This window comes from Heptranchias perlo, chromosome 25 (genome assembly GCF_035084215.1).
Source record: "Heptranchias perlo isolate sHepPer1 chromosome 25, sHepPer1.hap1, whole genome shotgun sequence".
In the NCBI taxonomy this organism is placed as follows: Eukaryota; Metazoa; Chordata; class Chondrichthyes; order Hexanchiformes; family Hexanchidae; genus Heptranchias; species Heptranchias perlo.
Window position 1 is genome coordinate 34,601,984 of NC_090349.1, and position 14,736 is coordinate 34,616,719.

Here is a 14,736-nt window from a genome sequence, read left to right on the forward strand (position 1 = left end):
AGCCTACAGACTAGCAGGAGTGGAATACATTTGGTGACTGTGGAGAAGGACAGTGGGAAGAATTTTAAGCATTGGTTATAACTCAAACTATAATTTCAATTGGGCCAGTCCTGCTGCTTTGATTTGAAGGTGTGTTACAGCAGAGACTAAGGAGGAGTGTTTCACTGAGTTCTTTTTCGTTGAGATTTGAGTACCTTTTAATTTGTAAATTAAACTTTATTTCTATAAATGAGTTTTGTAATGCTAGAGTTGAGAAATATTGGTCCAGGTTTTGCTGGAGCGGGGCATCTTGCGGTGTGTCCCATTAGTTAGACTTTTTCCCCTCACCCTTCAGCTCAATTTTTTTTGCCCTGTAAGTTGCTGGAAGTGCGAGCTGATAATGTCGCAGTGAGGGCAACGGGGTTCTCGGACCTTAGTGAACGACGGGACCAACGGTCTATTTTCTCAACCATTGAGATTTAAGGATTGGGAAAGAAACAAAGAAACAATGGAGAAGGAAATAGGGTGAATTAGAGTCAAATCAGGTACAGAAAGAGAAATAAAGGGAAGGAAAGAAAGATTGGATTGGAGAGAGAGTAAAAAGAGACAGAGGAAAAGTAAGAGAACATTTAAAAAAAAATATCTCTAACAACAATTTACTACCTGCAGGAATGAGACTCCACAGTTTCAATTGTTCCCTTTCTGGGCCGCAGAGGTTGATTGGCATTGCAGGAATATAAATCTCGTCATTAAAAAGGTACTTACACTTTTAAGTACTAGCCCTAACTTTCTGCAGCGAGTTTAATTGACAGTTAATGTACAAATGCAGCAATTTTTTGGAACTCACGGGGTTGTTGAGGGCGAGCTGCCATTTTCTTGAGGCAAATTGTCTAGCAACTTGTGGCAATTTGCAATTCGCGGGCTCTCTTCCTCGCCACAAGTTGCTGGACAAGTTACACAATAACAGCGTGTGCATTTAAACAGAGTTATTTTGGCAGCTTATCCTGGTCCGTTTTAATTGAGGAATGGAATGTTTCCTCATTCTCCTTCCCTCTTTTCTCCCCTTCCCCCAGCATGGTTTTACACTGGCTGTCACTATTGAGCACACACCGTTTAGATGAAGTATAAAGCTGTTAAACCCAGAAGAATCTTGTACGTCCCACATCAGCAATCTTGATGGTTTCTGTAACTGACAATTTATTTGACACTACTAGTAGTGGCTGTGGACCTGTGCACTCAAAAGAAAGAACTTGCATTTATATAGGGCTAGTTTAAGGCTGCTCACTTGCTACAAACAATGCTGTTCAGCTGACCAAATACTTCAATTCCATCATACTGATCTGGGTTCAAACCGAGGCTGATTCACTGCGCCACCAGCCCTATTAAATACACCGATTAATGGTCAAGATTATTTTGTACAAGGCAAACCCCATATACAGCTCGTAACACATTTGCTTCCTTCACAGCAAAGTTTGGAAGCTGTTGATTGAATTGTGGGCATGAACCAATGTTTTGTTCACACAATGAGCACCAGTGCATTGATGTTAAATGCTGCCTGCAGCTGCAAAGAATTTCTATTTAACTTGGCAGTGTTTCATGTTTTACTTCATTATTGAAATTATTGTACCCAACAAACCCATGAAAAATATACATAACTTAAAGTATTGCTGCAATAGCAGCTGCCATAAGCTTTTCAAACAAAAAAGCCAAATTACAGAAGGACAGACAGCCTGAAGATTTGAATGCTGCTGTCCTTGTTCATGCTGAATTTGTGTAGTATGCATATTTGTGCTGTGTAGTGATTGAATATAAATTAGTACTGACACAAATATGGGATAATTCAGAGAAATGTAAAGGACAGCCTGTATGACGGAGATGTCAGATGCAGCTGCAGGGAGGAGGAGGCGTAGGAGATCCTTTGCTTTTTTTTTATATAAAGGGGAGCTTTGAAATTGGGGTGAATAAACGGGGAAAAGCAATTTTCTTCATACTTTTTTTCCAGCATTAGCTGGTAATGGAAATATACAATTAAGGCACAAGATGACAGGTGACTGTTAAACACTTAGCAACTGACATATGGGGAATCTTAGTGGTGCTGCTTAATGTAGTACTTAAATTTAAAGAGTGTGAGGCTTTTTTTTTGCTGGAAGCAAACACATTTGTTGGTGGTCAGTGGACTAGTAATTTTTACTGCAGATAAAGGATTTCTACCAGGCAAGGTGGCTACACAGCTACAATTTTGAGCCTTGTGCCGAGGAGAAAAAAGCTTTGACTTATCAAAGGCTTTGGAAAATTGCTGAGCTTTCTTGTTCTGGTTCCATTTGACAGAGAAATATGATTATCCAGGGAAATTGAGCATGTTTTTCTGTGTGCATGAATCCTCCCAGGATAATGTTTTGAAAGGACTTTGCATGTGCCAGGGTGTATGTTTTGTCTCGAGAGAGTCAGTGCAATTTGGACTCAAACTGTAGTCATATGGAGTTGCAATGTGGCAACTGCCTGGACAGCTTTGCAATGAAGGCTTATATTGAAATGCTATGAGCATCCTTGTGGAGTTTATTAGTGATTTAATAATCGTTGGCTTGACTAGGATATTACAATGCTGCCTGATGCTGCAGGACATTCAGCAAAGAGATGAATAGCTTGTGAGGGTTAAATACTGATATTTCACTCTTGAAAAGATGTCTACTTGCAGATGTAAGGAATGAGGATCTCGAGGACATTCATTACAGAATAATGCTGTAATTAAGCTCCAGACCTATTAGACCTTTAATTCACTTGGGCAGATCTGATCTCAAATGTAAAATTAGGTGCACCCGCCTCTGAATCAGAAGGTTTTGGGTTCATGTCCCAATTCAGAGACGAGCACATAATCCAGACTGACACCGTGGTGCAGCACTCCCTCAGTACTGCACTGTTGGAGTTACCATCTTTCGGATGAGATGTTAAACAGAGGCTCTGTATGGCCTCTGAGGTGGGTGTAAAAGACCCCATGGTGGTCAAAGAAGAACAGGGGAGTCCTTGCCAGTGCCCTGGCCAATATTTATCCCTCATTCAATATCTCTGAAACAGATTATCCAGTCATTATCTCGTTGCCATTTGTGGAACCTTGATGTGCACAAATTGGCTGTGCGTTTCCTACAATACAATAGTGACTACACTTCAAAAGTACTTCATTGCCTGTAAAACACTTTGGAACACCCTGAGGTCATGAAAGACATTATATAAATGTATGTTCCTTCTTTATGGATCTTTGATTATGTTGTGTTTGGAGGTGGAGGATAGGAAGAAACTGTTTAGGATTCCATATCCCTGTCTTCTACAAGAGGACAGAAATGAGATCTGCTCCAAGATGTCAGTTTACCTGCAGTTGGTTTCTAGGATGTGCCCGAGAGTAGTCTGACTTAGTTATTTTCTCTCTCTTTCCCCCCCCCCCCCCCATCACCCCCTCTTGCTGTATTAAGCCTCTTGCTTCCTTCCTCTCCCACCACCTCCTCAAAGCAGATGGAGAATTTGTTTATAGAGAATTTCAAGTGTAAATCTACATCCTACCATACTGTTGCCGTATGTTACTAGATAAACATACGATGAGCGTGACGGGTCATTGTGCTATCGTATTGCCAGATATGTATGACTGCACATTGCTCCTGTAATTCATTTCATTGTTCCTCTTCTGATTCTGTCATATGCCAGTTATCTTGCTGTCAAATCTGCCCTGTACATACTGTGGGGTGGATTTGGCGAAGCGGATGATTGCACACAAGAGATTTACACATTCAATTGTTCTAAAGTACCGATTTAAGACATTGGAACAAGTGCTTGTGTGCACTAACTGCTAAGCCACATTTGCTACTTTGGGCGCAGACCTTCCATGATGTCAGGGGAGGGGCTTTATATGCCATCAGTGGTGAAGATGCTAATTGCGACAGCTGAGAGGCCAGATCCAAAATGGTGGACCTGATGGTGATGGCTACTATTTTTATTTGCTTATTGCCAGCACTGAGTGGTTGGAGGTACTTGGGGAGTACCCTCCTTAAGATGAGTGTTGGTCCCTTTAGCACTGGTGGTATTTTTATTTTGTGGGGTTGCCTCCCATCAGACGCCACCAGAGTCAAGCTTTTAAAGTAAATGCCACATTAGATGCGAATGGTCAAAATGTTGAGGTTTCATTACCATGTGCTTGAAACAAGCAATGTGGTTCTTTACAGGTCCACAAAAGAATTTGGGATTGACAGTCCCACCCTAATCAGTCTTTGGTTGTACTATTATCCTTTGTAATATCTTTATTGTACAGTGTCCCAGCATGAATATGTGCTTTATGTTGCATAAAAGCTACAGAACAGACTTCTTTGACTGTTATTCTGAATGCTAAGATCTGTGCTGAAAGAGTTTCTTTGTATGTTGAGGGCAAATTCAATTTTAAACGTGTTGTCCTCTGGATTTTGTTGGTTCATTCATGATCTTTCAAGAACAGAATGGCACCAAATTACTAACTTCACTTTTTAATATTACATTTTACAATGTAAGCATTATTTTCCAATAATCTGTTGCTGAAATAAGAAAGTACTCCATACCACAAGGTCACTCTGCTGGCTGTGCTACAGCTGACCTGGGATGCCAATACTAAGTGGCAAAGGTGTTGCACTTCCCAGTGCTGATGCCCTTTGCTTTCATAGAATCATAGAAGTTACAACATGGAAACAGGCCCTTCGGCCCAACATGTCCATGTCGCCCAGTTTATACCACTAAGCTAGTCCCAATTGCCTGCACTTGGCCCATATCCCTCTATACCCATCTTACCCATGTAACTGTCCAAATGCTTTTTAAAAGACAAAATTGTACCCGCCTCTACTACTGCCTCTGGCAGCTCGTTCCAGACACTCACCACCCTTATAGAATCATGGAGTACAGAATTCATTTTAACAAGCAAAAGCGCCCATAGAGTGAGTGAGACATGAGCAGGCACTTATGGTGCATTAACGGTATGGGTATCTCTCTCTCAGCTCGCCGCCATGAAAATTTAGAAGTTTTGTAAAGTTATTTTAAAGAGTTATTCCCCCTTTTTGCTCGTCTCTATGCACTCACTTCCCACAAGTGGACTCATGTTCTCTCTGATCCAGAACTGCAGCTCTATGGGAGGGTTTACTATCACTCCAGAGATGTTGCACCCTTTGGGACACTGAATTCTGGAAGGCAAGTTTTCATTGTACTTTATTTGTCTCCATGCCACTTTGGGAGACGCTTTTATCAACCCACCATACCCCATCAGATTTTGAATTTAAGATTTATTTGCAGAAATGAAATAAGTACAACATCTATAGAACAGCACAGATTTATGCACAATAATAACAGTAAAAAGGCTTAATCTTTTAAAATTTACACCCTGCTCCTGACAGTGAGTGTGGTGAGAGTCTCTTTACCAACAATGTGCAACATAGGAACAGGAGTAGGCCCTTCAGCCCCATGAGCCTGTTCCGCCAAAAAAAAATCTAACAAAAGTTTTTTTTAGAGGGGGCACAACTAATAGAAACCCAAATCTCGGCCCACTGTGGCGTATGCACTTTTGGGAGATGTAATTCTTTCATCAATCTTCCTCCCACCTCACATAGGCACATAGGAACAGGAATACGCCCTTCAGCCCCTCGAGCCCATTCCGCCATTCAGTTATATCGTGGCTGATCTGTATCTTAACTCCATTTACTTGCCTTGGTTCCGTAACTTTTAATACCCTTGCCTAACAAAAAAATCTGTCTCTGTTTTGAAATTTTCAATTGACCTAGACTCAATAGTTTTTTGGGGGAGGGAGTTCCAGATTTCCATTAAACTTTGTGTGAAGAAGTGCTTTCTGACATCATCCCTGAAAAGCCTAGTTCTAATTTTAAAATTGTGCCCCCTTGTTCTGGACACTCCCACCAGAGGAAATAGTTTCTCTCTTTCCTATAATCATCTTGAACACTTCAATTAGATCACCCCTTAATCTTCTATACGCAAGGGAATACAAGCCTAGTCTATGGAACCTGATCTCATAATTTAACCTTGTTAGTCCCGGTATCATTCTGTTGAATCTGTGCTGCACCCCTTTCAAGGCCGATGTGTCTTTCCTGAGGTGCGGTGCCCAGAACTGAATGCAGTACTCCAGATGGGGTCTAACCAGAACTCTGTACGTAACTTCCACCCCTTTGTATTCCAGCCCTCTTGAAATAAAGGCCAACATTCTATTAGCCCCTTAAATTATTTTTTTAAATCTGTCCAGCAGTCTCTTTGGTTCTGTTTCACTTGGGAACACCCTGGTTTCCACCATTTCAGTCTGCCTGCCTGCATCTCAGGTTAAAGGCTTTAATATCCCGTTTGTATTTGAAATGCCTGGAAAGTGCAGTGAAAATTCATGCATTGCGATTGATTGCATAATTGTTCCTTTGGTCCCATTCCCAGGATGAAGGCTCCACAGGAGTCCAAATTGTTCCTAGCTCAATTAACTGAGTCAGTACAGTTTGGACGCCTTTTACAGTGCTGCCACTAACCGCGTCTCTGACTTTGGCTGATGATATATCTCTGAAAGTGCTGAAATCCACTTAATGATTTTTGTTGGCAACAGTGTTCCCAGGATCCACTTAGAGTACAAATTCAGGGAGAGGCCTCTATCTTTTCTGGTTGTAGGTGGAATGATAGTTTGCTGATCTGTGCTGATGTTCTCTGACATACTGAGGAAGATCTGGCAGTTAGAAAATTAAGTCACAAATGGCTGTTTTCAATTTTTGTATCCTCAGTTGCGATCCTGTGGATTCTGTCCCACTATATAAATGGTTTCGATTCCACAATGCAGTTTGCCTTGGTCATAAGGAGGACATTAGAACACTGTGATTCCCTCAGTGGGTTTCCTGTTTTGAAGACTTTCTTTATAGCTGCATTGTCATTAAGAATTAATTTACTCTTTGTTAGTGAGTGCTGTAGGAGGTGACTTGCTTTGAAAGGCATATAAATGAGTGCTTCTCTTTTTGAAGGTCAGTACTTGAGCCCTTCTGGAAGCTGCTAATGTCATCATTTGTTGTCAGTAGGGAGATTGATTCAGAATGTTGCATTTTCACTGGCCCTCTGGTTTATTAGTTCTTTGACCTCTGGTGAAGGCCTGTCAGTGCCGGCAGGTGGTTCTCTTAATCCGATTTTATTTTTGCCTATTGTTTTGCCATTTTTACATTGGTAGGGTGTCAGGAGAGCAGTGCTCAAATGAAAGACCTATGAGTAAGTGCCATTCCCCAAGGGTTTCTCTGGCAGCGTGCCACTTGGTCCTACTTTGCTTGGTGGTGGGCTAACAGGATGAGTTCTGCATTTCCTTCTGAATCTGGCTGCTTTTGGGAGCTATTTGTTGGAGCACACAGTTCATCTCTACATTGATGTGCTGGAGGCACTGGGAATACTGCATTTGCCATCAATGGTACATTAAATGTTGAAAAGTGCAATTAGAGTGGCTCCTGTACGCCAACTGTAGGAGCTATAAATCTAACCGCGTCAGAGGTGTATAGAAAGCAGTGTGATGGCCTCGTCACCGTGTTGGTGTCTTGTGTATGTTTGCCGTCACTTTTTCTCAATCATGTGCCAGAGTTGTATTTTAATCTCTTGGCACTGGTGTAACCTCTTCATTTGGAGGTTGAGACTTGGTACCAATATTGCAACTGACAAGGTATTTTACCACAAATTTCCCAGTTATAAGCTAGGAAACCCTTAAAGTAGGTGTGGTTTTCTACAGCAATGTTTTAGATGGATCATAAAGAATAATGTTTTGGACCAGATGATACCATTCTCTACCAATTTAACCAGGCAATAGTCGGAATCCTCCCTGAGTGAACTTTGCACTGTGCAAGAGGTAACTCAGTTTCTTTGACAATCTGTTTATTCCTAGTTTTATTCTACAGTAAATCTAGTGTCTAGCGACTCTGGAGAAATTATATTTAGCGCATAACATGCAGGATTCTGGGCTTCTGAGTTAAACTGGAATGAAAGTTCAATTCTCTGGGAGCAGGTTTCATAGCAACGTGAATGGAACTTTCTCATCACTTCCAGTTAGAATCCCTTCAATCTTGCTTCCATCTCACCTACAGCACCTTGACCATGTACTCACTATAAACAGTAGTTCATTTCGTTCCAATCCTCACTGGACCTAGAGTCATGCTAAGCAAGTTTTCTCATTGTTGGCCAGTTTTTTTTTTTGAATAGTGGTGCATCGATTTAAATCTTAAATTACCTCAAAGGATCCTAGTATCAACCAGAGTGAAGATTAGATTAAATATTGCTCAAACCTTTATACTAATTACCTGTAACAAAAATGTCACTTGGTTCTAGTTGGTCATATAGTGGATGAATGGATGACTAGGCTTAGAATCTTTTTGAGGGTAGGGTTTAACTTTGATTGCTCCAACAGATTTCCCAGCCCTTCCTTCCAGGAGCGGACTGGCCATATGGAAATCAGGAAGATTTTCCGAATGGATCCACAGCACTATTATTGACTACTCCACCCCCCCTTTCATAACGTTCTTGTGCATTTTCAGGGGAGTCAATCTGCCCCTACTTCCTTTTTCCAGTGCCTCTGAATTCCTGTAGAGTGAATTATTATTTTTGAAGCATTTTTTTGTCCCATTGGCTCACGACTGTAATGTCTGATAGCTAGGTTTTGATGTTTTAAAGTTACTGCTGCTGGAGATTGCTTTCTCTAATTGTATTTGTTTTAAGTAATTTGTATCCTTGGAATCATCCTGGGATTAAAACCAATGAGAAGGAGAATTCCTGATCAGAGCTTAAATGGGTCTTTGTCTGTCAGGCTGATACTCTGATATCATGCAGCAGGTTTATAAATTGGGCACATGAATGTTCTACAGATTTTAACGCAATCATTTGGGAAGTTTGCTTTGTTTGTATGTAGGTTATGATTAACCATTGGGTACTGTTGGGATGAATTACAAACCCTGTCAAAGATTTTTGTTTTTTTTTAAATTCTGAATGAACCTTGAATTTGTGTTCAGAATTCCAATCATTCTCTTATATTCAGAGAACTAAAAATTCTGCTCGGGATGATTGTAGAACTGGTTTTATATTATTACATGGTTTGGTTAATCATCCATCTAATTTCTGGAAGGGAAATCATGGGATGGATGTCATTTTTATTTGTATTTTTGTTTTGAGGTGAGTGACTAGAAGGGATAGGGGATGCAACATCAACTTCTAGTCTGTCATTACGGAGTGCTCCAAGGTCAAGTTCCTTCCCTGCTGCCCCAACGATATGTCTTAATCTCATATGTGCCCTCTAGTGAATCACTGAAGAAGTTCGATTTGCCATGTGTTTTCTGAGGCTGTTGATTTGGTACTAGTTACAGTCAGTTTTGTTTTGTTGACTTGTGCATTCTAGGTCAAAACTGACATTCATGTAATTTAGGTTGTTAGCAACTGACAGAGGAGACTTTCATACATTCAGTCTCGGATTTGAACTCTGTTCATGTTAACTTAAAGGACAGTATCTATCTAGTCCTCTGCCCCTTTTGGTGGGACTGACAATGAATTTTAGGTGATCATGAGTTTAATTGTTTTATTTTTTTGTAAATTTCATGATTTGATGTATATTTATCTACTTTGAGATTGATTCTGTGCAGTCATTGCTGCTGATGACTGCATTATGACTAATTCATTGTTAAATTATTAAAATTTTTTTTCTAAATTGATATTGGTTAGAGTAGAACAGCCACTTCAGAAAGTGGCTATTAAGTTACTGTTCAGCTGAGAACTTACTTGAGGGTCATTGGTTCATATGAATATTCTGATTTAGTCCTTCAGACTTATGACTACAATTTGTTCCTCTTTCAGAGGTTCCCTGAAAACCCTCATTCACACAGTGCACCTGTTACAGAAGCAGATGGACCTGGGATACTTACCCGTTACAGACGTTCTACACCGGTGAGTGGTAGTTTGTTGGAAAGAACATACTAATTTGTATTTAACAAACGTCGGCATTATTCTAAACATAATTTAATGTATTAAGTTTAACTTAAAAGTGAACTTTCATTGTAGTATAATCCTAAATATTGTTGAGGGAAATACCTATCTATTTGTATCAGTCCTATTTTGCTCATACCATTTTCTGCCCTCCTCTCTCTCTCTCTATATATATATATATATATATATATATATATATATACACACACCCATGGTGCCACTGGAGCAATGCTGTGTTTCATGCTTTTGAAACACTCTTATTTTCTCCCCTCTCCTAAAGGCATTAACTCTGGGATATGGTTCCACTGGCTTCATCGGCCTTTAATAACTTGTTTAAGTGGCCATTCTTTGTATGAGCCTTCAGTCCTATTTTAAGTGTGTAGTATGTCTTCATTTGCCATTTACTGGTAAAATTGCTGTATCTTAAGATTCACGTTAGAATGAATGTATTGAGATCTGTGTGTGTTGCCTTGGCTGGCTATAGTGACAAATAATGCAGAACCTTTTATATGAGGCTAAATTAGGTGATCCCTAATCATGACTTCTTGACTTGCCTTATCTTTCCTACTCTCCAACCATGATGTCCTTTGCCTAGAAAAGAACAATTTTTCTCCCCAGGGCAAATAATGGTTACAGCCAAGAGAAAGGGTAAATGATCTAATGAAAGTGACACTCACTCCCTCTGAAGTTATCTACCTACCTTTTTGCGAAAGCCCTTACCCCAAGATTAGGAATTTAGGAGTGTAGGGGAGGGTGGCTTGAGTCTGTATCTCACCATACAGCACACTGTTGAGTTGCAACACCATTCAGTTGTGTATTTGCTCAAAATGAGTTTGAATCAGAGGTATATAACTACTTCTACATTAAACTACATGTATAAAAGGGAGCAGGTGAAATTCTTCCTCCTTCCCCTGTAGTCTGTCCCTGTAGCCTGTCCAAAGTAGAGCCTATCATGAGGTCACGTTTTCCAAGTCAAATCCTCACACCTACTTCATTTAGTCAAAGCATACCTGTTTCTAACTCCACCAGCAAATTTACAGCATCAGATTATCTAATTTGAAACCACAAAATACTGAAAGTGCCATTCGGAGCACTTGATACCTGGATTTCAAGTTACTAATTTCTTGTACAAAAGAAGCCAGTCGCTATCTGAACTAGCAGTAGAGAAGGAGCACAAACGTGACTAGCTCTCTCTGCTAACACAACATAACTTGTTAATTAATTCTTGAAGTCAGTATTACAAATAATTCTAGGTATTTAAGAAAACACAGATTTCAATACGGGGTTCAGATGACATGGTGATGCTGGAACTGGGAGGGAAGTATTTCAAAAGCAAAATACTGCAGATGCTGGAAACACTCAGCAGGTCAGCCAGCATCTAGGGGAAAGGAAGGGCATCCAAAGCTAGAGCTCCCTGAATGACTAAAGATATAGAGATTAAAATGAAACAGAAAAAGGATACTCATGATAAATGTCAGATTCATAATACAGTAGAGAATCAAGCAGAATGCAGAAAGTGCAGAGGCAAACTGAGAAAGGAAATAAATGGGGCAGTGTGTGTGAGAATAGATTAGTGAGTAACATAAAAGGGAACACTAAAGATTTTTATAAACAGATAAATAGTAAAACTAGTCAAAGAAAGGGTGGGGCCTTTTAGGGATCAAAAAGGAGATCTCGTGGAGGCAGAGGGGGATGGCTGAGGCACTAAATGAGTACTTGGCATCTGTCTTCATAAAATAAGAGGATGCTGCCAATATCATAGTAAAGGAGGCGATGGTAGAGAAATTGGAGAGGATAAAAATAGATGAAGAGGAGGTACTTAAAAGGTTGGCAGTGCTTAAAGTAGAAAAGTCACCTGCTCGGGATGGAATGCATCCTAGGTTGCTGAGGGAAGTAAGGGTAGAAATAGCGGAGGCTTTAGCTATAATCTTTCAATCCTCCTTGAATATGGGAATGGTGCCACAGGACTGGAAGGTTGCAAATGTTACACCCCCGTTCAAAAAAGGGGAGAGGAATAAACCCGGTAACTACAGGCCAGTCAGCCTAACATTGGTGGTGGGGAAACTTTTAGAGCCAATAATCAGAGACAAAATTAATTGGCACTTGGAAAAAAATATGGGTTAATAAATGAAAGCCGGCATGGAATTGTTAAAAGACAAATCATGTTTGACTAACTTGATTGAGTTCTTGATGAAGTAACAGAGAGGGTTGATGAGGGTAGTGTGGTTGATGTGTATCTGGACTTTTAAAAAGCGTTTGTAAAAATACCACATAATAGACTTGTTAGCAAAATTGAAGCCCACAGGATTCAAGGGGCAGTGGCAGTGTGGTTATGAAATTGGCTAAGGGACAGAAAGCAGAGACTAATAGTGAACTGTTATTTTTCAGACTGGAGGGAAGTATACAGTGGTATCCTCCAGGGATTGGTATTAGGATCAGTGCTCTTTTTAATGTCCTAGACTTGGGTATACAGGGCATAATTTTGAAGTTTGCAGATGACACGAAACTCAGAAATGTAGTAAACAGTGAGGGAGATAGCAGACTTCAGGAGGATGTAGACAGACTGGAGAAATGGACAGACACAGAGCAGATGAAATGTAATGCAGAGAAGTATGAGTGAGGAGAGTCAATATAAACTAAATGGTACAATTTTAAAGGGGGTGCAGGAACAGAGACCCTAGGGGGTTTATGTATGCAAATCTTTGAAGGTGGCAGGACACATTGAGAAGACTGTTAAAGCGTACAGGATCACTGACTTTATAAATAGAAGCATTGTGTACAAAAGCAAGGAAGTTATGTTAACCTTTTTATAAATCACTGGTTCGGCCTCCTCTGGAATATTGTGTTCAATTCTGGGCACCACATTTCAAGAAGGATTCCGAGGCCTTGGAGAGGGTGCAGAGGAGATTTTCTGGAATGATACCAAGGAAGAGTGACTTCAGTTATCTGGAGAGACTAGAGAAGCTGGCATTGTTCTCAGAGCAGAGAATGTTAAGGGGAGATTTAATAGAGGTATACAAAATTGAGGGGTTTTGATAGAGTAAATGGGGAGAAAATGTTTCCACTGGCAAGGGTTGTGGGGGGTGGGGGTGGGGGTCAGTAACCAGATGGCACAGATTTAAGGCAAAAGAACCAGAGGGGAGATAAGAATTTTTTTTACGCAGCAAGTTATGATCTAGAATGCACCGCCTGACTGGGAATTGGATAAATGCTTGAAAAGGAAAAAAAATTGCAGGGTTATGAGGAAAGAGCAGGGGAGTGGGATTAATTGGATAGCTCTTTCAAAGAGCCGGCACAGTCATGATGGGCCGAATGACCACCTCCTTTGCTGTATGATTCTTTGATTAGTCCTTGTTTCATTCATTTTCAAGGCTGTGCTGCAGTATTTTTCTGAATTATTGTCTGTTGAACTTTAGATGGTCTTAAATTGATTGCTGTGACTTAATGGTATACATCTACTCAGCCCATGAAGACAAAAACTTGGACAACTCTCAAAGATTCTAGTATCTCAAAAGTAGCCATTCTTCATGTATGCACCAAGTTGGCAGGTTTTTCCTTAATGTACTAATCTACTTTTCAAGTAGTCATGTACATTTCGCAGCTGAGATGTTGGGATGAGTGAGTGACCCTTTCTAAGTCTCTCATGACACCAGCCACTAGGAAAGTGACCAGAGTGGTTTGTATTGACTCCTTTGGCCTTTATTGCTGCATTCCCACTTGTTTCATGTGGGAAATGAGCTGAACTTTGTTCTGTGGCCCAGCTAAGTTTCACAACTCGCTGTGTGGGAAATCGTGTACAAACCATTTCCTCCCATCCCTCTACTGGAATATTTAAAATGGCACCTTGATTCTCCCACCTTGATTCTGGACCTTTTTATTTGCTGTTTTAATTTAAAAAAACACTAAAACTAGATGTGTCCAGCAGGGTCAGTCAGCAACTGAAAGTTAAGTTAACATTTTAGTTGGGACCCTTCATGAGGGGGGAAAAAACAATTTTGCACTATTAAGGAAATACTGCAAATTATTTAATTTAAGTAGTTGTTTCCATCCCAGGGTACTTGGATAGTTGCATAACACAATGTTGATTGGGTGAATGGCTTAATGTAGCTAAATTGCACCCCCAAAAGTATGAAGCAGTGGTTCTGATGGTCAAGTGTGAGGTTTACTCGGTTGGTAGCGTGCTCCCTTCAGAGTCAGAAGTTGTAGTTTCAAGCACCACTTAAGAGACTTGAGCAGATAGTGTAACCTGACACTTGAGCATAGTACTGAGGGGATGCTGCTTTGTCAGATGTTCCATCTTCCAGATGAGACATTCAGGTAAGGCCTCATCTTTCTTTTCAGGTGGACATAAATGATCCAGTTGTCTCATTGGAAGAAGCTCAGGGAGACTGCCTGGCATCCAGGCCTACATACTCCCCTTAACCAACACCATCAAAAACCTGATTGATCTCACTTCTTGCTTGAGGGATCTTGCTGTGTGTATTGACAGTAACTAAAATTTAAAAGTAATTAATTGATTGTGAACTGCGTGGAGATGTCCTGAGGATGAATAATTTTTGAAATATTATTATACAAGCAAACACGGCAGCTCGTTTGTGCAAAGAGCAAATGAGATAAATGACCTGTTAAATTAGTTTTTAGTAGTGTTGGTTGAGAAATGAATATTAACCAAACACACTGAGCACTCCCTGCCCTTCTTCAAATAGTCCCATGTGATCTTTTACATGCATCTGAACAGGCTGATGGCCTCTACTTAAGACAGTACCTCCAACAAGGCAG

At 40.4% G+C, this 14,736-nt stretch overlaps 1 protein-coding gene across 3 annotated transcripts in view; it reads left to right on the forward strand.

Moving 5' to 3' along the window:
- Positions 1 to 14,736, forward strand: part of LOC137342201 (probable E3 ubiquitin-protein ligase HECTD4) — a 212,408-nt gene that overhangs the window by 25,811 nt on the left and 171,861 nt on the right. For all 3 annotated transcript variants that reach the window (XM_068005963.1, XM_068005965.1, XM_068005964.1), the window contains exon 3: positions 9,829 to 9,918. In XM_068005963.1, coding sequence (XP_067862064.1) covers positions 9,829 to 9,918 — 90 coding nt within the window. The remainder of the gene's footprint in view (positions 1 to 9,828; positions 9,919 to 14,736) is intronic.